The following is a 24,721-nucleotide window of genomic DNA, read 5'->3' as shown; positions in this document are numbered from 1 at the left end:
TGCAGGAGCAGCTCTGCAGCAAAGGGCTGACCATGAGCCACGGGGTCCCAAATGGATGAGAGAGTTGTTCACTCCACATTTGCAAGCTCAGGAGAGGTTTCCAAAGCCAGCAGCCCTCAAGAGAACCTTCTGGCTCAAAGCCTCTGCCACAGCTGAGGCAGAATCCACCAGCCACCTCAGGCAGCTTTTCCTGACACACAACTGTTTGGGGAGCCAGGTAGAGATGGGATGGTTTGCTTACCCTAAGCCATTCAACAGCACCAGTATCTCCTGAAGCCATATGTTAGTTTTACCCTTGGGCAAGGTATGTCACTGAAATGGATCTTTCAAACCTACCTCAGCTCCAGCTGATGCTCCTCTTCCTCAGTATCAACAGCCTTCCACTGGAAGCGGGCTGTGATATCGCTCTGGTTGTGGATGCGCACGGTTGCGCGGTTTGACATGCCGATGTACGTCTTCTTGAGGCTCACAGTATTCCTGCCCAGCCTGATGGGGACATCCACAGCTCTTCCATGAAGGCTTGTGTGGGTCTCTTCACCTGGAACAAGCAAAGGGGAGTCTTTGCTCAGCTCACTGGCTGATGGAAGCACAAGGAGCAGAGCAAACCACAGGCAGCAGAAGAAAGTGGCACAGCTTTTAGCTGAATGAGCAGTTCCATGGATCAGTACATGTATCACAAGCTGAGAGCTGCATGTGCCCAGCATGAGGATGTCCTGGACAACCTGCCAGCATTTCACCCTCTAGAACAGACCCCTAGCAAAGGCTCCCTCATTTCCAGAGCTTTCAAACCTTCATTATTCCCAGCCAGCTCCTGGGATTCATCTGGGCTCAGACTTCAAGCTCACCATTCCTGTTGCAGATGAGTTTTTCCCAGGCGAAATGCAAACAACAAATACCACACATGCTCTCTAGAAATGGCATTTACATTGAGCTCCACAAGGATCAAGATGACAAACTACATGACTACAAACCAGATGACTAGAAAATGAACACCATGAAAACTATCATCATCTCCCTCTTTAAACCCACGGCCACACCAGCCTTTCTGCTTAGAAAGGGCTCTGCTCTGAGGGATGCACAAGTGCCCCGTGCAGTGCCCAGCACTCACCTGTGTCATAGTGCACGACAAGGGACCCGGAATGGTCCCCAGTCTTCAGTGGCTGAAATTCCACTGTCACCTGCATGGCACCACCGACATCCAGAGTTCCCGTGGCCGGAATGACAGAGAAAGGGCTGCAACACAGAGATAGCAGGACTCTTGGTGGAGATTTGGGGATGTTAGCCCTTCTGCAGCCCAGTTCACTTCTGCTCACTTGTGCAAGCAAAGAGCAAACCAACCACACTCAGCAGAAGACAGAACAGACAGGGTCAGAAACAGCTACTGACTCTAGAGTGAGGAGATCCAGTCCTCACAAGAGCCTGTGACCTCATCTCCCCCATACTCTCTGCAATTAGGCTCAACAGTCATTTGCATCTGGCTTACTTTCATCGGGCATCAGCTCTCCTTACTGACAGGGCTGGGCAAAAGTATGGCCATGAGGACACCAAGGACCAAGTACTCCCGACATAATTTAGAAACAGAGGTGAGAAGTGAGCAAAGCTGCCAATTTTGTCACCAAGTCTCTCAAAGCACCATTCATCTGCACTTTTGGAAAATGCTGTGTTCAAGGAGACTGGTTTCAACTGAACTGGTTTCCTTGCAGATACGATGTCAAAAATGCATTACTCTCTCCAGTTCAGCCAACAGGAGAAACAGTGATTGTCTGCTGAGACTGACAGGAACAGCACAGGCTGCCCACAACACAGCTCACATGAGGCATCTGATGCAGGGACCACTGGAAAGCCACGTGCCTGTGGCCCCCCAGAGAATGGCTCTGTTTGCTGACAGTGCTGAGTCAGCATTTCAGAAGCTGCTTGTGCTCAGGAGGGTGCAAGCCAGCTACCAACATGTTCCAGCACCCCCCAGGAAATCTGGGACAGAAAAAGCTCAAAGGCTGCATCCTGCTAAGAACACTGAAAGCAAGAGCAGCTGCCATCCATCCTGCTCCCTTCCAGCCAGGGCTTCAGGGCAGCAGCTCTGATGCTCTGCTTCCTTTTGTTGCTCTTTCCCAACTCTGCTATCACCCAAAGGTGATATCCTTTGCACAAGGAGAGATGAGCTGCCTCACCTCTGGGTGCTCAGCTGGTAACGAGCTACCCGGTTACCGACATTGCGAACCAGCAGAGTCTTCTCGCTGCTGTACTTGACCGGACACGTGGAGAAGTCCAGCTGGTCAGGGAAGTCCAGGATGGCTCGGGGACCAATGGCCCGAATTGGCACAATGAACTCTTCCCTTTCAGTGGTGCAGAGGAGCTTGTGGAAATAATCCTGTGGGGAAAAGAAACTGTCTCAGCACAGAGCATTCATCCCCATCTTAAACATGGGCAAAGTATCTCCCAGTTCCAGATCCTGTGCAACTCCACTGAAACCAGAACAGGCCCTCAAAACCCAGGCCAGATGCCCTGAATCCAGCCCTGCAGGTCCACTTTCCACTGAAGACACCAATGTCTTGGGACCTCCAGACTCACTTTGTTCTGCCCAGAGGTGAACAGGATGCGGACAATTGCGTAGAGGCCCGGTGGCACCTTGCGGCACACGTCATTGGGGCCCACCAGGTGGAAATAAGGTGAGCTCTCCAAGGTGACCTTCACCAAGTGAGGAACCTGCAGGACAGACATGGAATGATGGTTTTGCCACTTGCGGAGAGAGGTGGACATGCCCTGGTGCCATCCTTAACCACCCTTCTCTGCTCTCCTCTCCCAGCGCAGCGTTAAACCTCCACGTCCCAGCACTTACCTTGTCCCTGTTCCTCAGAACCACCGGCACTTCATAGACCTCACCAGGGGTGTAGTTCTGAAACACCACCTCTGGTGGGCAAGGCTGAAATGAGCTCTGCTCTGGCTCAGCTGCCAAGAACTGCAAGGAGAGGCCAGACACAAGAGAGACAGGTTCAGCTGCTGGGAGGAAGATTCTGATCTGATCCCCAGTGAAGTACAGACTCTGGGTGAGCACGTCTCCCCAGCCCACGCTGGGCAAACAGTGGCTCTTCCACCTCTGCCCTGGGCTGATCAAAAGCTCCTGGACCACACTGAGCAGGCTCAAGCCATGCTGCTCTTTTGGCATTCTCCTCAATTATCACATCAAACAGCAAGGCCAGGGAAAGGCTACCTTGTGATGAGAGCTCTCATGCTTGTCTTGAGGCTGGACAATCTGAGGCAGACTCAGCTTCTTAGCTTTGGCCAGCCTCTGCTTGGTGCTGAGAGATACCTCCTGCTGGAAGGCAGAGGGAGTCAGCTGAAAGGCAAAAAAACAGCAAGAGTCTCAGAAATGCCCATGTTCTTGTTCACTTACTACTGATGAATAATTTGTGATCACAGCCACCAGGACAGTTCTGGAAGCCCTGGAAGTTACCTGCTGAAATACTTAGCACCAAGAAATTAATTATACAGAGTGCAATACACACACTCCAACCACATGGCTCTGTCCCATTAGCCTCTCCCTGATTTGATGTGACATGTTTGGGGATTTCTGCTCTTTGGGCATTTGTTTCCTCCTATGTTTCATTGGATTGAGGCAGTGACCTTCCCAGAGAGTGGGGAGGAGCTCTCAGAACTGCCTGAACTCCATCCCTGCACAATACTCACAACTCACAGCGAGGAGACAGCGCTGCTGGCTCAGTCCAAGAGAAGCAAGAAAGAAAAGCTGTGCCAAGAGTGAGGTGCACAGGAATGTGTCCATGTTTTTGTTCTTCTGTTAATTAGCATTTGTTTTCTCTGTCTGGCCTGACAGAGCCCTCCAGAGAAGAAAACACAGGGATCTCCTTGACAGAGCCTCAGCAGTGGGGCACCTTCAGCCAAGTGAGCTCCAGACAGCAAGGGACCTTTGTGGCCCTGACTGCAGTGCTGCCTGCAGGGCTGGAGCTGTGCCCACACGGGAGCTGAGAGAGAACAGCTGCTTTGGAAGCTCTTCTGGCTGGGACCAGCCGTGGCTCTCAAGGCTTTGGGCAGAGTTTGAGCTCTCCCCCCCACATGCCCAGGTGCCCAAGGGCAGGTTGGTCAGAGCAGCACAGGGCAGTGCCCAGCCTGACAGAAGGAATTCCTGTGGCAAAGGGCAGGCACAGAAGCACATGCTGAGGGCTTCAGCTGCACATTGGATTCACTTGGCTCCCGTGGCACAGCCAGGCAAGGCGCTGGGCTGTCCCTGAAACATCACACAGTGTTCCCTACTGCACCAGGACAGCCCCCACCAACAGGAGCACGGCACAAAGAGCTGGGCAGGGGCTCTGCAGCTTCACAGCACTGCTGGACAACAGGGGCAGGGACACCAGGGACAGCAGGGGAGTTTCCAGCCTTAACACAGCCCCAGAGCCTACTCACAGTGTTAGGCTTCAGTCTGTCCCTGAGCAAAAGACGAGGTGTTGGTATCCTTCCCGAGAATCCAGACGCCATTCTGAAGGGAGGATGTTGCAGATGAGCGACAAGGCCTCAATAAAACTAGAAGGAGCAACAATTCAACTCTGAAAATCCAGAACCCAATTCATGGCAGACTCAAGGGCTTTACTGGTGCTGAAGATTTTATATGATTTGAAAGTAGCTAAATGCTTGTTTGGCATAAGTAGCTAGTATTGTTAGGCCTCTAGCTGGACTTTATTTGGACTAGATTATTACCTTGTGCAATTCAAAGATGGATAATACTGAAACCTGGAGCTAAAGTGCTAAACATTAATAATACTTAGAACAAACAAAGCTGTAGCTTAAATATTATTTAAAAACAGCTTGAATGGACCTCCTCTTCTTTAGGCTAAACAACCCCTGCTCTCTCAGCTGCTCCTCCACTGGACTTGGGAGAGACTGCAATGTTATGGCTCATGGCTTAAATATTGCTATAAAGGACTTTTTGCCCATTGTGACAAAACTGAATAAAGAAGCTGAGACCACCCAAGCCCACCCTTCCCTGAAAATGCCTCCTGACTGGAACTTGGGACTGTGAGTTAAGCCACCTAAGGGAACTTGAGACGAGATAAAGGTGACACTATTGTCCTATTAGCTCAGGTCTGGGGACAAGTGAGAGAGGCTGAGGGAGAAAAATATATCCACAACAAAGCCAAAGCCAGCATCTGTCCTGAAAATCAGCTCTGTCTGCCTTCAGGCTGGGCAAGTCATAGCCACAGACTCCTCTGCTGAGGCCAGGTTTGCACACAAACCTCCCATCAACAGAGGGGCAGGAGGGAATTTTGGGTGTGTGGCACAACCTCTGGTAAGGGGCAGTGGACACCCATCCTCCCTCACACAAACTGGCTCAGCTCTAAAACCCCCACCCCCAGAAGGCCACATCGAGGGGACATTCCCAGCAGGGGCAGCTCAGGGGGTGTCATAGCCCATCAAGGACCCCCAAAGTGCCCCCAGTGCCATTCCTGAGCCCTTGCACCAGATGGCTGCATGGCATGCAAAGTAACACAACAGATCTGAAAATCCACAACCCAATTCATGGCAGACTCAAAGGATATACTGGTGCTTAAGATTTTAGATTATTCAAAAGAGGCAAAAGAAAGAGCCAAACTTGTCCCACCCCAGGGAGGCACCTGGGCAGTCCCACCTTGCCCAAATCTGCATTAATCCATTGGACTCTTACGTTTTGCAAAACCTCACCACAGAGAAAACCAGAAGAGGACTGAATGGGATGGCATGGGATCCATGGAATGGTGAAATTTTCTACTAAATCTGTCTCTGTCACTGTCTTTCTTCCCCCCTTCCCAGACCCCTCCCTCCCCCCTCCTTTTTCTATTTCTTTCTCCCTCTCCCTTCCTCACATTGACTGTTACACAAAATCCAGACTATTGACTTTGGCATATGGTCTCATTTTGCACCTTAATTCAGGGGTATCTCCTTAATGATTTTAATAACCAGATCGTAACAACCCACTGAAACTTAAACAGAACTCATTCACCTATAAGTAATTTAAATAAATACTATAGGGAAAAATGTATAGACTAGTATATTTAGGAAATGTTGTATTTCTTCAGTGAGAAAAAGCACCATCAGTAGACCATCTATTGTTCATCCCCTCAGCTGTACATGCCACCGAACTGAAGACTGGCTTTATCCCATCCTGTATTTCCCTTTGGCATTCTCTTTCAGAGCACAATGTGACAAAACCAGAAAGCAAAACTTGAGCCAATCTTTACCTTCAAACGAAATTCAGGACTCCCTGGCAGAAACCAATGTTCTGCGAATTCAGGACTCCCTGGCAGAAACCAATGTTCTGCGAGTTCAGGACTCCCTCACAGAAACCAATGTTCTGCGAATTTAGGAGTCCCTCGCAAAGACCAATGCTTTGCGAGTTCAGGAGTTGCTCGCAGAGACAAAATCTCCGCGAACTCTCAGCACTCGCTCACAGAAAACAACGATCTGCGAACAATGCACTTGGCGAATCGCCGAGTGCAGCCGCCCGAACGCGCCGAGGCTGCGAACGAGCAGCCGGGGCCGAGCTCTGGCGCTGAGGCCGCGGCGCCGTCACAGACGCTGCGTTCCCGGCGCGGTTACCGGGCAACCGCGGCACCGAGCGCGGGGCCGGGCCGCGGGGATTGCCAAAGGACATTGGCACTTTCCCTACTTTTTATATTTATAAAAGTTTAAAATGTGGTGATAAAGGCACCTGTGGCAGGTCTATACACTGCTCTTTGCATAGCATCATTATTCTATCCTGCCTGGAGCCCCGGGAGGGGCTGAGGCAGCTGGAAAGGGGCTCAGCCTGGAGAAATGGAGGCTCGGGGGCCCTTCTGGCTCTGCACAACTCCCTGCCGGGAGGGGACAGCCGGGGGTCGGGCTGTGCTCCCAGGAACAGGCACAGGAGCAGAGGGAACGGCCCCAGGCTGGGCCAGGGCAGGCTCAGGGTGGGCTCCAGCAGGAATTTCCCCATGGAAAGGCTGCTCAGGCCTTGGCAGGGGCTGCCCAGGGAGCTTTGCAGTGCCCATCCCTGCAGGTGTCCCAGGAAGGGCTGGAGGTGGCACTCAGGGCTCTGGGCTGGGCACAAGGTGGGCATCGGGCACAGCTGGGACTCCATGGGCTCACAGAGCTTTCCCAACCTTAATGATTCTATGAGTCAGTGATTCTGTGAAGGGATGATTCAACATAGATTTTAACTCTAAATCTATCATACACAAATATTACAAAGGTCAAAATTCACATGAAAGAAATTTAAGATTATTCTTCAAGATTGAAAGAAACATCTATCAATGTTGCATACAGGTAAAGCCCTATAAAAGAAGAGCCTTGTTCCCTTGTAAAATGATGGCTCAGGCCTGCTACTTTGGCTAAGCACAGCTAACAGCCAGCCTGACAAGTTCCTGTGAGAAAGGAATTTGCACCTGTGAGAAGAAAGACTTCTACCCACACCTGCTATCCAGGAGACAAGAATGTAAACCTCATTAGAGAGGAAAGTTTCTCACTGACACCTATGTTAGCATCTACTAACCAATGAACTGAATTGCAGTAAGTTACTAACAAATTAAAATGAAACACAATGCCTTTAGAAAACCACATAAATGTGAGCTGTGAAGAATAAAATCGAGCTGTTGCCAATGAAGAAATAGGTATCTTGCCCGTCTCTACAGCCACATATAAAGACAGCATTACATGAACTACCCTTGGGTTTAACATCGTCAGTGAAAAGTTAAACTGGGCCTCTCTGTTAAGGATTATTTGTTCAAATTTCCTTGTCCTTGAAGAGAATTCAAAAGTCTTTATAGATATATTACTGCTTATGTAAACTAAAACCTTCATGTTAACATGTAGAGATATACTCTGGTTATCATTATTGACAGGCCAATGGAAGAGAAAAAATAATCACATTTTGTAGGCTGACTTCTTCCCTCTAATGCCTGGCATTTCTGGCTGAGATGCCAGACTCATGACCACACTGCTTAATTCTTTTTCAGTTAAAGATGATGTAGAGTTGCGAGACAAGCTGTGCCTCCAATGAGACCTAGCCTTGCCCACATCTAGTAAAACTGGTATTTCTGAGTTTGAAGTTTCTCAAAAGACAGATCTTTGCCTTGGAAATGCAACTCTCAGTCAGTGACTTTGTTGGCAGAAGGTGAAACAAAATGCAGCCTGTGTGTTTTCTGTGTTTATCTCTTGGTGGTTTTCTCCTCTCGCTGGGTGCGGGTTGTAGGGTTTGCTGTGTGTTGCTGCTTTTCCCCTGCTCTCTTCCCCGCAGTGTTTGGGGAGCAGAGGCGCAGCGGCCCCGGCAGGGCGGTGGCAGCCGAGCCGGGCCAGCCCCGGCGGGCTGGATTCACGGCCGCAGGGCCCTGCGGGCAGAGAGCGATAATGAGATGATTGGCTCTCGCAGTTAAGGGATGAATGGTGTGTGAATATTGAGAGAAGCTTTACTGATGTATAGTTATGTTATTGTAGTTTACATGTCCTCTGTTCTGCCCACAGTTTCCCTTTTCACGGCGCCTTCCCTCTCCCCTGTGGGCAGCATAGGCCCTGCTCCAGCGCAGAGCTGCTTGAGTACCTCTGTCTGATGAAGCCTTACCTGCTGTGTTTGTGTGCCTTGAAAACCTGTTGCTATAGTTTTTTTTAAATTTATTTTGTTTTCTGACTAAATTCTGATTTTTTAATATAGTTTTGCAGTTACTGGAGCGATTGAAAAGCCATAAATGCAGTGCCTTATTACCTGTGAAATTTTAACATGCTCTGATTTCTTTAACAAGAATGCTAACAAATCTGCCATATAAAATGATGCCAGATACAGTCACAAAAAGCTGTTGGGTTGTTCAGCAAGACACTAAATTTCACGCTATTATATTTATTTCCCAGCAACCCTGCACTTTAAAAAGTCTTACTGAATTTCTGTTTCCATGGAATTTGCATTTACCATGGGTTTTTCTCATAACTGATTTACTCATAATTCTAATATGCTTCTTACTACTTTAATCCCTCCAGTACACCATCATGCTGTTACTTCACTTATGGCTTATTCACCTTTTAGTTGTCTTTTTGTGTTAACCTTAGACTAAGTCACACCATGTCATATCTATAACTTTTAAGGATGTTCATTTTAATTCTATTAAATTTAGGCCCAATATTGTAATGCTCAGTTGCATTCTGTTAAATTGAACAAGGCTAAATTTTTTTAAAGTTAATTTTGGCAGATTTTATTTCTGTTAAGTTTCAGTATTACTAAGTTTGAACCATGTTCTATTCCAGTTTTTTATTGTTCCGGTTATGTTCGGTATTAATAGTAATTAACTTTGAGTTCTCTTGAGTGTGCTTTTTGTTCTACTAAGGTGATAATGAAATAATGTTTATTAATTTGAAATCCTTTTAGGGCTGGGTTTTATTAAGTTCATCTTGTTAAGCTCTATCGCTGTCCAAATTAATTTATATCAGGTTTGAGTGTTATTTAATCTGAGGTATCATACATTTTACTAGTGAGCTGTTCAGTGTTTTCCTTTGTTGCATTTTTTTGTCATAAATACATAAATGTTTGTATTACTGTTTTTATAGCCAGCTTTTTATATGCCTTGCCATCTTTTGGTGTAATTATCTACAAGACGTGTCGTTTCAGGATCCGTCTTTTGTTCTCTACCTGCTCATGTATCTCTTAGACCAGACTACCCCTCTAGCTGGGCTCTGCACTGTGGCTCCATGGTTTGACCCAGTGCTGTCTCATGAGTTTTCTGTATTTTTCAGAGTTCCAAGAAACAATATCTCAGCTTCATCGGAAGCCTCCTCTAAACAGATGGTATTGTGACATTTACTCTAAGTTATCAGATGCAGTCCGAACTAGTATTACTAACCCACTCCAACAGTTTGCTGTATTTAAAGCACCTCTCTGCTGAGGAAATTCTGGAGGAGACAGCTATTGGATGGTTCATCAGTCTTTCACCCCTAGACCTTTACTCCTAAGTGCTATTCTTAAGAGCCTTGTTTTAAATTACATTTAGGGAATTCTCTCCCACTTAGAGCTTGGGCGGTGGCCAGGCCTTAGCTCTACCTGGACAGGAATTTGCCAACAGACCCAGATGTTTTCTGCATCAAAACTAGATTCTAGTTGCTTTGACTTAGCAATTTGACCCTCTGCATGACAGTTGAACAATTTTTAAAGGGAGCTTGGGAATGATTATCTGGAAATAATTACCCAAGTCCCCACTGAGTGGAGGTTTGTCAGCTGTTTACAGACTGTGGGATGATGGTAGATAATTTCAGAGATTGCTATTTGCCTAATTCCACCTATGTTGTTAGTTTTGTCTACTATTTGAAATATTCCTGATAGTTGTATCTGAATTCTCCCTAATTGCTCTAAGTTTCTTGTCCTCTATGTGTATTATTTTATTATGATGTTTCTTCATACCCATAACAAAAGATATGCATCTCATTCTTAAAAAACAAAAAAGAAGAGAAATTAACACCTTAAGAACATTCAAATAATGCAATATGTCCATTAGAAATCTGGATGACAAATCATGTTGAATAGTGCCATTAGAAATTTGGAAAAAAGATCATCACATCTAAATCCCAATTGAGTGTATCACAATGAAGCCTAATTGATTCATTAACTTCAGGAGAAGATATGCCTGTGTTTTATCATCAACAGTTCAAAGCAGTCACCTGTTCATTCCATCTGATACTGATCAGCTCTGAAGCAATGAGGCCCAGTGGAAAGAGAAATAACCTCATCCCCTTGCAGCCTTTGTGGCCACAACAGGAACAGGAGTAGGACTGCCAAGACACAGCTGTGCCTGGAAACTGACAGAGGCAATTTGCCAACAAAAGTCTCATGTCATCATCATGGGACAGCGCTCCTACTAACCTCCTTCAGTTATTCCCTGTTCCAGCTCCCAGGAGGACTTTCAGTGATGTCAAAGATCAACACTTCCAGCTAATGGACTTTCTCCTACTTCTCAACTATTTGGAAACAATGGTCATTTACTTCCATTTCCCTAAGAGATATTGGACATTATTCTTTTGTTTTCTCCCGCTGTGAAAGCCTGTGTCAAAGATTTAATAGAATTTGTTAAGTTTGTTGATTGTAATTAGTCTTTCATGTATGTTATCCCATATCTAATAGATAACCAGTGATAACCTTCATGAGATAATACCTCACAAGAGTGAGCTGTTTCAGCATCAGAACATATGAGCCTTTTTCAAACTAACGAGAAGGGGTTGATGTCATAGACAGGTAGAAGAATTATAAAAGAAAGGCCTTATGAAATCAGGCCTTGTTCTGCTATATCAATAGCTGGCCTGTCATCTCTTCTAAGTGCAGCTAAGCAGTTGCAAGTTCCCATGTGAAGCTATTTTGAGAATGAGACTTCGTTAACAATCTATTCTGAGGGTGAAAAACAAATGCACCTTCAACAACAAGGGATTTAGCCCATGAGAATCAGTGAAGAGAACAGGTAAACAATACAACAGAGAGATTTGATGCACAAGTAAAATATATTTTATTAACCAACAGAATAACTGGTAAGAAATCTATTAACTAATTAAAGTTGCACACGAGGTCTGAAATTGTATAAACTGAGTTGTGTGAATGAAGAATGGTCTTCTCCTGCATGAAGAAACTTGAGTCCCATCTGCATTATTGCGGCAGGGGATAACCTCCCCATCCACACAGATGGTACACAGTCGCTGCGGAACATCATCATCTGACTGCCCCCTGTGCAACTTTCCTTTGCATCTCCGGCTGGGATGACTGAAGATTCCTTTGGTCTCCACTTTTTGTTCAGGCTTCTTCACCTTCTCCTGAGCCTTACTGGTCTTCTAACCTTTGTTTCCAGCTACAGGCTAGAACTTGTTTCCCTTTTGGGTCACAGGTAACTGCACGGTACCCTGAACACTGTCCCAGTAGGAGAAGTTCTGCTGTGATGACTGACAGATCTGAAACCTCGGAATCACGTTCTTCTCCATCTCAGCTGGGTCCTCTGAGATTTCGGTTCCCCCCTTCTTTGGGGCTTTGCCTTCCCTCTTCTACGGGGCTTTGGCTTCCCCTTTCTCTGGGGCTTTCTGTTCCTCCTCCTCTAGGGCTTTGGGTTCCCCCTTATTTGGAGCTTTGGTTTCCTTCTTTAGGATTTTGCTTTCCTTCTTATCTGGGCCTTTGGTTTCCTTCCTCTCTGTGGATTTGGTTTCCTTCTTTTCTGGAGGTTTATTTTTCTTCTCTGGGGGTTTGGTTTCCTTCCTCTCTGTGGATTTGGTTTCCTTCTTTTCTGGAGGTTTGTTTTTCTTCTCTGGGGGTTTGGTTTCCTTCTTGTCTGGGGCCTTGGGCTTCCCCTTCTCTGGTTTTGGAGGTTGCTTCCCCATGGAGATTTTTTCTCTTCCTCCTTCTGCCTCCCTTGCTCCTCTAAGGCTTTTTCCTTCTCCTCAAGCTTTTGAGCCAGCTGCTTCAGCTCCCTTCAGCAAACAAAATAGAAATCATCACTGAGAGTCACTACCAGAAACTTGGGCTCACTCGTCCTGGCTGGCCCTGCACTTCATTCCTTGACCCTGAGGCCAGGCAGAACTGCGAGACCATTTCCGTGAATTTTCCTCAACCCACAGAGGTTGGGAACATCCCAAGTGAGGGGATTGGTGGAAGGGGACCTCCAGGACCAGCCAAACCTAAGCCTAGCCATCATAAGATCCTGACTGTGCAACCTCCCTCTTAAGGCACACCCAGACACCTCCAGCCCACTGCCAAAGGCTGATCCACCAGCTCTCTGCACTGATGCCGGAAAACGCTCTTTGTCTCTTGACTTCCCAGTTTAAAGCAGATCACAAATTGCTAACATCTGCTTTTCTCTCCTACAATTCTTACTCAGCTCATTCAGCCCCCTTCTCCCTGGGCATAGCCTGCTCCTTAAGGAGAATAATCCTGTCAGTCAGAAAGCAAAGGCTGCAGGAACTGCTCTCCTGCAAGACAGGCTCTTGTCAGCCAGATTTCCTGCTGGAACCCAGCTGTGACCAAGCAAACTGGTGCTGTCTGCCATGGAATCGATCTGAAGCAGCCTCATCTGTCTCCTCCCCATGAAACCACCTTCAGCCTGGGCTGAAGGAAGTCCTGGCACACAGCTGCTTTAAGCAGCCTCCACTCCCAGCTCACACTTTGCCTGTGTGTCCTGAGCTGGGCTGCCCTGCTGGAGCAGAGCTTCTCCTGTGCTTGCCTACTGCTGCAGCTGTAGGGGAGCCTAAAGGACAGGAGTGGTGTCCCACCACAAGGAGAACCCTGGCAGATCAGCAGTGTAAGGACTTCATCTGTGGCAGCACCAGGACCCAAACCAAGGTTTGGTCTGTGCCCCACACCTGCCCATACCACAATCCCATTGTTTTGGTGAAGAAGGGAAGATGATGAAGAAGGTGTGACTCAACACCATGGACTTAAAGACACCTCTACAGGCAGTGCCAAGGTAAGCCCAGAGCCCAGCTCCCTGCAGGCAGCATCTAAACCAGGAGGGCTCACCACTGAAATAAAGAAGAACATGTTCTGTCTCAACAGAAGAAGGTCCTTCCTCTCTTGGGAGCCAGGCAGCTAAGAGTGGCCATCCCTGAGTTGCTTCTGGCCTTTGCTATCCAGCACCTCTGAGCTCAGAGTCCTTGGAGCAGGGAAGCCCTCCAGGGACAATAACCCATGGAAGAGCAGTGATCCATGGAAGGCTTACTCACCTCTCCCTCCATATGCGCTTCTTTTCCAGTATTATTTTATCCACTTCTGCTTTCTTCTCTTTAGGAAGGGCATTACACATGTCCCCATCCATTTGCAAGACATGTTCCATGTTCCTCTGCATAGCTCTCTTCCACTGCAGTTCTTTAGCACAAACCAGAGAAGAAACCGTGAGTGACTGCAAGCAGAGCTGGGTGCTCTGGGTCAGCTGCAAGGATGCACAGCTTTTCCTGACCCAGCCTGTCATCCCAGAAGATATTGAGGAGCTCATATCCCTGCTCCAAAATTCAGAAAATACCCCAAGGTATGGCTGGGCAGTAAGGTCCCCATCCCTTCAGACACCAGGAAAGGAGACTTGGTGAAAGCAAGATGAGCTTGTTCTTTTGTTGCTAGGAAGGTGCAAATATAAAAGAGCCAGTGATATTAGACCTGGTCCTACTGGCTGAGCAACTCATCCAGTCCTAGTCTTTGTGGCTAAGGGACACAAAGGAATATCCTGATTATTTCCCCAGTCTATGGCAGGCAGATAGGAGCTTGCTTTGGCTACACCCAGGATTGGAAGAGGATGCTACAGCCCTTCAGCCAAGAGTTCCTTCACCAAGCTGGGGAACAGGCAGCTGCTAAAAGCATGGGCTTTCCCTGGAGAGCAAGGTGACAGAGGGTTCAGGGTGGATGGGCTGGAGTCCCTGCTGTTACCACAGGCAAAACAGACAGCGCCAAACCCTCACTGTTTTTCTGACCAGCTGCTGCCTTGCCCATGGCCTTGGCCTTGGCCTTGGCCTCAGCCCTGGCCTTGGCTTCTGCCATGGCCTCGAGCTTTTCCCGTTGAGCCTCTGGCCTCTTCTGTGCTTCATAGTCCTCCAGCACCTCTGGGGGCAGCGTCTCACCCACGGCACGTGGAGGCATCAAAAAGCTCTTTTGGTACTCAGACCCCACTGCCATCCGTAGGATCTGTATGTGGAGGGAAGAGAAACCATAATGCAAGATTCCTTTCCTTGCCTTTCATCACACAGACTCAACAAATCCATTTTCTGTCTCCTCCCTTCCTCCCAACAACACAAACTATTTTGTTTAGGTCCTCCCACAGCATGTCAGCAGTGCTGGCTTTGCCCTGGGGCTTGCCTCCATCTCCCTGGCACAAGCCTTGGAATGCTGCAGTGCTGTGAAGCTTGGGCAGCAAGGACATGGGGACCAGAGCTGCCTTCTCACCTTCTCCCCCTCAAGGCACTGCTCATCAAAATCCAGGGAGTAAAACTCAATGGGGAAGTTGCATGGATTCTTCACCACCACTGTGGCCTCCACCCCATCACTGTCCACCAGCATCCATCCCATCTTTAGTGCTGGGGGCCTGAACTCCAACCGTGGCTGCAGACCTTGTCCTGAGAGGTGCAGCTTCAAGTGGTTGCTGCTCCCACAAATGTTAAACTCCAGCTCATTGTTGTAAGACCTCTGAAAAGAGGAAAGTGCACAAAACCATTCCATGAAGTCCCAGGGACAGGACCCCCAATACAACAATGCTTGCCCCAAGGTCAGGGTGTTATCAGTCCCTCCAAGGTGAATGGAAACCAGATATTTACTGATGCTAGGGACTACAGCATCTGCAGTAGTCTGGGTCTGAGTAACTGGGATGAATCCTGGTGTGCACTGCAAGTGGGTATTTGGTATCAGATGGATGTACAATGGACTGTCAGGTGTTTTCACCTAGTCGTGCAGGAGTGCAGTGCTGATGGGAAGGGCCCTTGGGGTTACAGAGTCCAGACACAGTCCTGGCACTGCTGCATCAGGCAAACACCAGCTCCAGGAGAGAGGCAAAGGAGCTCTTGCTGGCCAGAAATAAGGGTCATCTTCTTTGCCACGTGTTTGGCTCTGCTCCAAGCCAGACACAAGATGGTTACATTTCCTGAGCAATGAAAAGATCCCTGGGACTATGTGCGGGCACAGAAGCACTTGTGTCCATGCTGGCACACGCTGCCAGTTTCCGAGACCCAGCGGCCACAGACAAACTACTTTTGGGAATGCTCTGTCCTTTAAGGTGAATCCCCAGCTGCATGGGAATGTGCAGGCAGGCCAGAGCCCCAGGGACTGCTGCCAGCACACCATACAGGTGACTGTCCTGCCGTGCCCAGGAATCTCTGTGGTGGCTGTGTGGTCTGTCAGTCCTGCAGCAGGATGACCATTCCAGGATTATCCTCTGCGAGTGGGCAGCTGCTCTGCACCGAGTGTCACAGCTGCCGACACAGCCAGGCAGGGGGGAGGCTGAGGGGAATTGGGCACATCCCCCACATGTGCTGAGAGGCAGCCTCAGAGCCCTGATGCTCTCTGTGCAAGCTCCCTGTGGGCATTTCAAAGCACATCTCATGGGAGTGCTCTGTGGGGTGAACTGAGCCACGCCGAGTACGGGGCTTGCAGAAAGCTCCCTGTGAAGGCAGAGCTCCCACCACACTCTCTGCACCAGGCCCTCATTTCCAGATAGCCCTGACAGGCCTCCTGGGCTGACAGCTGCCAATCTCACCTCCTCCTTGGGTGTAAACTGGATGTGCAAGTTCTGCCACTTTCCTGGATCAAGGGTTCCTTTGGAGGGCGTCACTTCAAAGGGACAGGGCTCATCCTCCAGCGTCTGCCGCTTCTCATGTACGGCTGGTGTCATGTATTGGAGGTGATTTTTCTGGGCACAGAAACCAATCTTGTGAGGTCTCCTCATGCTCTGAGACACTGACACGGTGCTGAGAGCACCCACAGCCAAACCAAGTGTGGCCCCAAAGCCCAGAGCTGGAGAGAAGCTCTGTAGACAGGGCAGGCAGATAGCGAACTACTGTCCTCAGAGGAGGAGGAATGGGTGAAAATGGCAGAAAAGCAAAGCATCAGCTAATGGAACAGGTCCAGGCAAACCAGCCTTGATCTGGACTCTCAGACGTTTCCTCAAACACACTGTAGACCCAAGTGCCAGGCAGCCACAGGAGCAGAAAGCGCAGGAGTCACAAAGAAAACCCACCCAAGAAGTTACGTGTTCAATGTGGCCTGTGCTTTACCTTCAGAACAGGCTTGCTGGCAGTAATGAACCATTTGCAGGGTACTCGGAACTGGTTGTAGAGTCGGATGGTCTCAACCTGGCACTGCCCAACGAGGATGTCAGAGAACTGCAGTCTGTTCTTGGAGAGGCTGAGTGACAGTTCCAACACAGTGGCACGGAGACAGATGTTATATGTGGGGCCTTATGTCACCTGGAGAAGGACAGAGAATTCAGCGGAGGGTGCAGGTGACATCTGCTGCTGTGCCCAGCCTGCTGCCCACCCCAAGAGCTGTGGTACCTCGATGGGCAGCACCACTTCCACGTCACTGTGGCGTTGTGTGTTTTAAGGTTATTATTTGAAGTTGTTGTTAATTATTCTTTGATAGTTAAATAACGGTTTGTTCCCTTCCCCCCATGTAATCCCCTGTAATGGTTCGTCCCGAAGTTGTTTTTCCCAATTCTTCCCGCCACTGGCCTGTCCGTTAAAGTGAGATGTCCCCTGTTCCTCCCCCCAAACCCTTATTTAGTAATGTCAGTTTTTGTGGTGCTGCCTCCTACCCTTGTCAGTTATGTAGACCCCCCCTACTTTTTTCGAGAGAGTTCTGTGTCTCTCATCCCTAGCTTGTATTATGATTTGCTCCCGAGGCTTCCTCCCGCCCCCTTGTGCTTCTTATTGGTTATTTTGTATTGCATCAGCTTACCTGTACCCTCCACTATTGGTTCCCTTGTATTTCCACAACCCCCGCCTCCTCACTTTATAAGGGCTAGCCGAAACCCTCCTCTTTTGACACTTGTCCCTGGACCCTCCTTGGTTGTCATTTGTCCCTGGATTTTCCCTGGATTAAAGGCACCTTGGAACCCAAACAAGTGTACCTTCTTTCCTTCCTTCGTTTCGGAACCTCGTGTCTCTCATCGCACCAGCCTGCGCACCCACGCCGCGGCTGTCACCGCTACCTGGCAGTCCCGACGGGAACCTGGGGGCGGCCAGTCTTGTGGCACCCCTCTGCGGTCTCGCAAGGAGCAGCTAGCCGGCGCCCCTTCACTCAGATCGACCGCAGTGCGTGAGAGCCACAGTTGGCGCGCCACCGTGGGGCTTTCTCTACCGTCTCTACCATCGCTAGCACCGTGCTCGACGCCGCAGAAGACAGACGTTGACGCGCAGAAGAAAGCCTCCCGGAGAGAACTTTCCTTCGGGGCATCGGCCCGTTGGACTTACAGTTCCTGGCAGCACCAACGCCTCTGTGTGAGCACGCCGACTTTTGTCCGGTGGTGCTCCCAGGGGACGAAGACGCCACTCTTCCCTGAGTGAGTGGAAGAAACGTCTTCGAGACCGAGGACCCCCACTGCCGCTTCTGTTTCGCCTGCCAACGGTCTGGTAAGCTCCCCGTTCCCTTACCCTACCGTAGGGGGGGCTACCAGGTTTCCCACCGGTGGTTGGTTAACCCTTTTGTCCGATTTTATTTTATTCCTTTCCAGCAGTGGGTGGGTGGAAGTTTGAGTGGGAGAGATGGGTGTCCGCCTCTCCACTCAGCAGAAAGAAGTATATACCCTAGTTGTGGGATTCCTCAGGGAGGGGGGTGGTTCGTTTTCGAAGGGTTTGACAAAAAAGTTTGTTCGTTGGATGTTTTCTAAGTTCCCCCAAATATCACCAGGTGATGTTAAGAAGTTGGAATTTTGGAGGACTGTAGGTTGTGTGTTGTCTGAGTGCACTAAGAGGAGTGATCCCACAATCAGAGAGGGTTTTATGAAGTTTTTTCTTTTAGTTTTTGAGGTTGTTAAGAGGCATGATTCTGATTGTGGGGGGGAAAGTAAAAAATATCCAGCGACGCAATCCCCAGTTATCCCTCAACCCCTTTCCCTACCCTCTTCTCCTAATCCCTCACTCCCTACACTGGGTGGACAGGGGGGAGCAACCCGTCCACCGCAGACGCAGGGCTGCTGCCGTCTCCCTGGCTCCCTCCGGTCCCCCCGGTACCCTTGCCCTGGCGGTACTGGCCACACTACCGGGGACCTCACCCTAGACCCTCTTCCCAACTCCCCTTTTCCCGTAGTTGATTCTTATGCTACCCAAGGTTTCTTTAATCCTCCTAACCCTTTCCTCACCTATCCCGGAGAAGTGTCACAAAATGGCGGCAATCCTCAAAATGGTGGCCGCCACGTGGCAAACGCTTCTCCTTCCCAGCATCCATTCCTTCCCGCGCTTTCCCCAAACCCCGCCTTCCTTCCCTCAAACCCCTCCTCTTCCTCTGCGGCCGGCACTTCCGTTTCTCCCACGCTTGCCCCTCCTCCTCAACTCCCTCCTACTTCCGGTGATCCCTCCCACTTTCCCATAACATCACCTGCTGACTTGACTCCACCCCAAAGCTCCGCCCACTCCCTTCCGGTTTCCCACGCTCCCCCTTCTGGTTCCCACGGCAACGTGGGGATCCGGGGGAGAGAGCCTGGGAAACAGGAACCAGTTAGTGACAAGAATCCCCTGTTCCTTGCTCCAGTGACCTATAATGCGAGAGGGAATCCCAGATGGGAACCCCTCTCGTTCGATAGCATAAAAGACGTTTGTAAAGCTAAGAGAGAATTCGGCCAGAAAAGTGAATTTTTCAAGAGCGTTTTGAGGGCAACATTTACTAACACAATGGTCCCTGCCGATTTGAAACGTCTATTTAGTTGCCTGCTCCCTCAATCGGAATACAAATTATGGGAGAGGACATGGAAGAGGTTAGCAGGGGACCTTCTTCCAGAGATTTTGCAAACGGACTCTTGTGCTACGGACATTGAGGGTAACGACATCACCTTAGACCACCTTTTTGGTGAGGGTGATTGGAGCAAGGCGCAGAAACAAGCTGGAGGGATTCCAAAGGAAGTTTTAGATTATATCAAAGATGCAGCAGAGCGCGCATTTTTCAGTATGCCATCCAAAGAACCCGCAATTCCTTATATTGCAATAAAACAGTCTCCTGCGGAGCCTTTCTTAGATTTTGTAGATAGAGTCAAGTCAGCAGTGGAGAAAAAGGTAGAAGATCCTCAGCTGCAGGAACAACTCATCCTTGAAGTAGTTACCACAAACGCCAACGACGTGTGTCGGCGAATCATCCTCGCCCTACCTGCGTCACCGCCTCCAACCCTAGACCAGCTCATAGAGGAGTGTACCAGGAAAGCGATGCTCGTCATTGAAGACATCGTCAGGGCCAATCCAACTGCCGACCAGCTTGCAGCTGCTGCCTTTGCACCGCCCAGGAAGCCTACCTTTTCCGCGGGAGCTCCTTTACCACCAGGACACCGCTGTTTCCATTGCGGACAGGACAGTCACTTTATTAACCGTTGTCCATTCTTGGGTAGAGCACCACCAGGAGTAGAGGGACAGGGGGGACAATCTTTACCATCAAAAAACTGAATAACGAGCGCGAAGATACCCCGCGCAGCGACATAAGTAGGGTATGCCACGGGGACATGATAGACACCAAGCACAACAGTCGAGTTTCCACCAGCGACTGTCATGCTCCTTACCGGCTGAGACTCACTAAACCCATTTTCTTCACTTCGCAGGACTGGCATATCATTCGACCCGAACCTGAACTTCTTTCCCGCATCCAACAGGCGGAAAACCATCACCGCGCGTCATCACTAAATTGCAAGCACCTCGTTGTCGCGGACACCAAATATGCTCCCCTCGAGATTGAAGTAATTCCTGCGATTTTACTACCCAAGCAGGATTACTTTACTCTCTGGGTGCGCTGTGTCCATCCCCCCCTCTTCCTTCCGGGAGACCAGATTGTCGCTCAGGCAATTCCCATCCCTCAGTTTGTGAGCGATGATCTGGACCTCTCTGTTTTTTACACCGAGGTGTTGGGAGAGGAAAAGCCCCTCGTGTGGTGTGGCCTTAAGAGCGAGGGGCATTCAATACAGCTTCAAGGGATGATGGACACAGGGGCAGACGTGACGGTCATTCCTCCACACAAGTGGCCGCCACAGTGGGAGTTACAACACGTGGACAGCACAGTTCTAGGTGTTGGGGGTTCACAATTAGCATGGCGATCAAAGAGCATAGTCCAAATTACGGGGCCAAATGGGCAATTAGCGTCTGTACGCCCATTTGTTTTGAATTCAAGGTTTACCCTGTGGGGAAGAGACGCCATGTCCCAATGGGGGGCAAAATTGGACATACCTGTCCCTCAATATTTTTAGGTGCGGCCACTGAGGAGCGCCCTACCATCAGACTTAATTGGCTCACTGATACACCAGTCTGGGTAGAGCAGTGGCCGCTAAATAAACAAAAATTGAGAGCGCTCACTCAGATCGTTGAGGAGGAATTGGCCAAGGGCCACATAGTTGAGACCAATAGCCCTTGGAACTCCCCGGTTTTTGTTATCAGTAAACGGGGAGGAGACAAGTGGCGCCTCCTCCACTATCTGAGAAAGATAAACAACGTTATCGAGGACATGGGGTCCCTCCAACCAGGGATGCCTTCCCCATCTATGCTCCCCCAAAATTGGCAATTGGCTGTGATAGATATCAAAGATTGTTTTTTCCAGATTCCCCTCCACCCAGCTGATGCGCCACGTTTTGCCTTCTCTGTTCCTTCCATCAACAGGGAAGCTCCCATGAAGCGCTACCACTGGCGCGTTCTCCCGCAAGGGATGAAAAACAGTCCTACCATCTGCCAGTGGTATGTCGCGAATGTTCTGTCCCCAGTGCGCCAGAGGGAGAGCGACTGTATCATCTATCATTACATGGACGATGTCCTTGTGTGTGCCCCCGACAGCGACGTGCTTGCACGCGCTCTAGAGGACACTATCACGACCTTATCGACGGCTGGATTTGAGTTACAAAAGGACAAAGTGCAGCACCTACCACCTTGGAAGTATCTGGGACTTCAAATTACCAACAGGACCATCTCGCCCCAAAAAATCCTAATCAATAACAACCCTAAGACATTGAGAGATCTGCATCAGTTATGTGGGTCCTTAAACTGGATCAGGCCCTGGCTGGGGCTCACCACGGGAGATCTGTCTCCTCTCTTCAATTTGTTAAAGGGGGGAGAGGAGCTGGATTCCCCGAGGGTCCTGACCCAGGAGGCCAAGACAGCCCTCGAGAAGGTCCAATCGGCCATCACAGCACGGCAAGCCCACCGATGCCGTGAGAACCTCCCTTTTCGATTTATCGTCTTGGGTAAGTTGCCACACCTCCACGGGCTCATCTTTCAATGGGACAGTGGCCAACGGGATCCCCTCTTAATAATAGAGTGGGTATTCCTCGGTCATCAATTGTCCAAAAGCATCACAAAGCCACAAGAGTTGATGGCCCAGTTGATCATGGGGGCCAGGGCGCGCCTGCGAACGCTGTCAGGGTGCGATTTCACATGCATCCATCTCCCCATCAAAACATCTACAGGGAAGATGACGAAAGAGACCATTGAACACCTACTTAGGGAAAATGAGAGCCTGCAGTTTGCCTTGGACAGTTACACCGGGCAAATTCTTGTAAATCATCCTGGCCACAAATTATTTAACACCGAGTTCAATTTGATTCCAAAAGAGATCCAAAGTCGACATCCCCTCAAAGCACTGACAATTTTTACCGACGCATCCGGAGGTTCCCACAAGTCGGTGGTGACTTGGAAGGATCCTCAAACTCAGCAGTGGGAAACCGATGTTAAAACTGTGGAGGGCTCTCCACAGATTGCTGAGTTGGATGCAGTCGTCAGGGCTTTCGAGAGATTCCCTGAACCCTTTAATCTAATTACAGATTCGGCTTATGTGGCAGGTGTAGTGTCCCGGGCAGAAAACGCAGTGCTCAAAGAGGTCTCGAATCCCATCTTGTTTGGCTTGCTCTCGAAGCTGATATACTTGGTTTCCCACCGAGAGCAACCCTTCTTCGTCATGCATGTGAGGTCGCACACCGATCTCCCAGGCTTCATCACGGAGGGCAATCGCAGAGCAGATACCCTGGCCGCACCTTTACAACTGGCTGGCCAACCTAACATCTTCCAACAGGCCAAACTAAGCCATCAACAGTTCCATCAGAATGCTCCAGGCTTGGTTCGCCAGTTCCATCTTCGGCGTGACCAAGCCAGAGCAATTATGGCCACACGCCCGAACTGCCAAAAGTCAGCATTACCATCGCTCGCCTCGGGGGTAAACCCTAGAGGTCTCCGCAGTTGTGAGGTGTGGCAAACAGACGTCACACATATACCCGAGTTCGGGAGGTTCAAATACGTCCACGTCTCAGTGGATACCTTCTCGGGAGCCGTCTTCGCCTCGGCCCACACGGGGGAGAAGGCAGTTGATGCGCAAAAACACCTCATTCATGCTTTCGCGGTCCTGGGAATTCCATCCTCCATTAAAACCGACAACGGCCCAGCCTATACTTCCAAGGCGTTCGGTGAGTTTTTACAAAGTTGGGGAATCCAACATCGCACAGGCATACCGCACTCCCCCACCGGTCAGGCCGTGATAGAGAGAACACATCAAACATTGAAGCAAGTCCTCACCCGCCAGCGGGGAGACGTTCAGGTTCAAACCCCGCACCTCCGGCTCTGCAAAGCGCTGTTTACGATCAATTTCCTTAATTGCTCTTTTGACAGGCCGGAGCCGCCAATCCTGAGGCACTTTCACCAAAACTCCCAACTAAAAATCAAAGAAGAGCCCGAGGTCCTCATCAGGGACCCGGACTCTGGGGAGATCCAAGGCCCAGTCCGTCTCGTCACCTGGGGGCGTGGATATGCTTGCGTGTCCACTCCCTCAGGGGTCAGATGGATCCCTAGAAAATGGGTCAAACCTTACGTGCCACCATCTGAATCCAACATTCCAAAACCTACCGTCCCCTGCAGTCAAGAAGATCCACAAAATAGCGCTTTTGCGCAGAATCGGAAACGCCGCAAATGAAGGGGAAACCCGATACCTCCCTCCTGATGCGTAACTCCTTCAGAAGTTCTAAGTTATTCCTTGTGTTTACGTTATGTTCTGTTCTCCCTCAGGCATCCACCATGGTCCCCGTTGCCTTCTTCATCATCTGGCAGCTCCTCTTCCAAGCCTTAGACCAGTCCCTGGTGTCTGCGTGGATCGTCCCACAACCCCGCAAGAACGTCTGGGTAACCCTGGCCCATGCCCTCAACCAAAGTCACCTGTGTCTATCTACGTCAGCAGCGGACAATCCCCTGTCAACTTGTCTGGTGGGGATTCCTTCAAAACTGGCGGATTTTCCCAACTCTATCCTGACCATCCAAAACCAACTAAATGGGAATAATCCGCCAGGTCAGTGGGTGGAAATTTTCCGGTACTGGGGGGTTGTGAACCGCGTGAAAACTCCAATAGTCAATCCCCTGGTACTGTGGCGCAAGTGGGTATACGATCTGCCCTACACTGAGGCCGAGCCCCAAGAATTCGAACTATTGGGCTCGGCCAAAGCGGACTACTGCGTGCACTTTGATTTTGTTCCATCATCCCGAGTTAAATCATATGAAAATATTAAACAGCACAAGTTAGAGTTTCGAGCAGCCACATGGTGCACGTATGTAGACAAGATAAGCGCCCCATCCACTGACAATGGGTACCCCAGAAAGTTGGACAAAGGAGTTTTCCTCATTTGTGGAGACAGGGCGTACCCAGGGATCCCCTCTCGTCTCTTAGGAGGCCCGTGCACCCTGGGGCGGTTGTCCCTGGCATCACCTAACATGACTCAAATTCCGATTCGGCATGCTAAAAGACATTCAAAAATTGTAAAAAGGGGTGCAGACCAATTCGACGAACATTGCGACAGCGAAATTTACCATTGGGCGAAATCTAAGAGGATTGCCGTCTCCGTTTTTCTGCCTTGGGTGGCGGCAGCCAAGTCTCTGAGTGAGCTTGGCAACCTCGAGTGTTGGGTAACCCGCCAGGCGAATTTAACTTCGCAAGCCTTGAGTGACCTCCTAGCGGACGAGGAAATCACCAGACGGGCAACCCTGCAAAACAGGGCTGCCATTGATTTCCTGCTGCTGGCGCACGGGCATGGATGCCAGGAGTTCGAGGGGTTGTGTTGTTTTAACCTAT

At 49.6% G+C, this 24,721-nt stretch overlaps 2 protein-coding genes across 8 annotated transcripts in view; both read right to left on the bottom strand.

The window, feature by feature from the left end:
- Positions 1-11,054, bottom strand: part of LOC135279384 (hydrocephalus-inducing protein homolog) — a 34,950-nt gene extending 23,896 nt beyond the window's left edge. Inside the window, exons 1-9 of one of the 4 annotated variants that reach the window (XM_064386741.1) lie at positions 6,308-6,513; positions 6,225-6,271; positions 4,417-4,533; positions 3,209-3,334; positions 2,837-2,956; positions 2,569-2,703; positions 2,169-2,368; positions 1,109-1,233; positions 337-538 (exon numbers count right to left, since the gene is read on the bottom strand). In XM_064386741.1, coding sequence (XP_064242811.1) covers positions 337-538; positions 1,109-1,233; positions 2,169-2,368; positions 2,569-2,703; positions 2,837-2,956; positions 3,209-3,334; positions 4,417-4,488 — 980 coding nt within the window. In that variant the 5' untranslated portion in view covers positions 4,489-4,533; positions 6,225-6,271; positions 6,308-6,513. Of the gene's footprint in view, positions 1-336; positions 539-1,108; positions 1,234-2,168; positions 2,369-2,568; positions 2,704-2,836; positions 2,957-3,208; positions 3,335-4,416; positions 4,534-6,224; positions 6,514-10,858 lie in introns of those variants that run through there. The other 3 variants (XM_064386742.1, XM_064386743.1, XM_064386739.1) reach the window with 3 other exon arrangements.
- Positions 11,055-11,464: 410 nt separating this feature from the next.
- On the bottom strand, positions 11,465-17,653 carry LOC135279385 (hydrocephalus-inducing protein-like). Of its 4 annotated transcripts, XM_064386747.1 has the most exons (8): positions 16,993-17,561; positions 16,714-16,905; positions 16,197-16,349; positions 14,894-15,133; positions 14,425-14,635; positions 13,687-13,828; positions 12,261-12,438; positions 11,465-12,191 (listed from the first exon to the last, which is right to left on the bottom strand). In XM_064386747.1, the coding sequence occupies exons 3-8, from the start codon at positions 16,329-16,331 to the stop codon at positions 12,114-12,116; spliced, it is 984 nt and encodes a 327-aa protein (XP_064242817.1). In that variant the 5' UTR covers positions 16,332-16,349; positions 16,714-16,905; positions 16,993-17,561; the 3' UTR covers positions 11,465-12,113. The 4 variants fall into 4 exon arrangements, with proteins under 4 accessions (XP_064242817.1, XP_064242816.1, XP_064242814.1 ...); XM_064386746.1 differs by lacking the exon at positions 16,993-17,561 and adding an exon at positions 17,568-17,653 and having other exon boundaries at positions 11,466-12,438; XM_064386744.1 differs by having other exon boundaries at positions 11,466-12,438.
- Positions 17,654-24,721: the final 7,068 nt, after the last annotated feature.

Source organism: Passer domesticus, chromosome 12 (assembly GCF_036417665.1).
Source record: "Passer domesticus isolate bPasDom1 chromosome 12, bPasDom1.hap1, whole genome shotgun sequence".
Taxonomy (NCBI): Eukaryota; Metazoa; Chordata; class Aves; order Passeriformes; family Passeridae; genus Passer; species Passer domesticus.
This window is presented reverse-complemented; position numbering and strand designations above follow the sequence as displayed.

Excerpts from the sequence above, each read along its gene's own strand:
- LOC135279385 (XM_064386746.1), bottom strand. The coding sequence starts at position 16,331 with ATGACACCAGCCGTACATGAGAAGCGGCAGACGCTGGAGGATGAGCCC. Across the intron at positions 15,134-16,196 it reads AGTTTACACCCAAGGAGGAG|AGGTCTTACAACAATGAGCT; the intron begins GTGAGATTGGCA and ends TCCTCTTTTCAG. Across the intron at positions 12,439-13,686 it reads AAGCGCATATGGAGGGAGAG|GGAGCTGAAGCAGCTGGCTC; the intron begins GTGAGTAAGCCT and ends TGTTTGCTGAAG.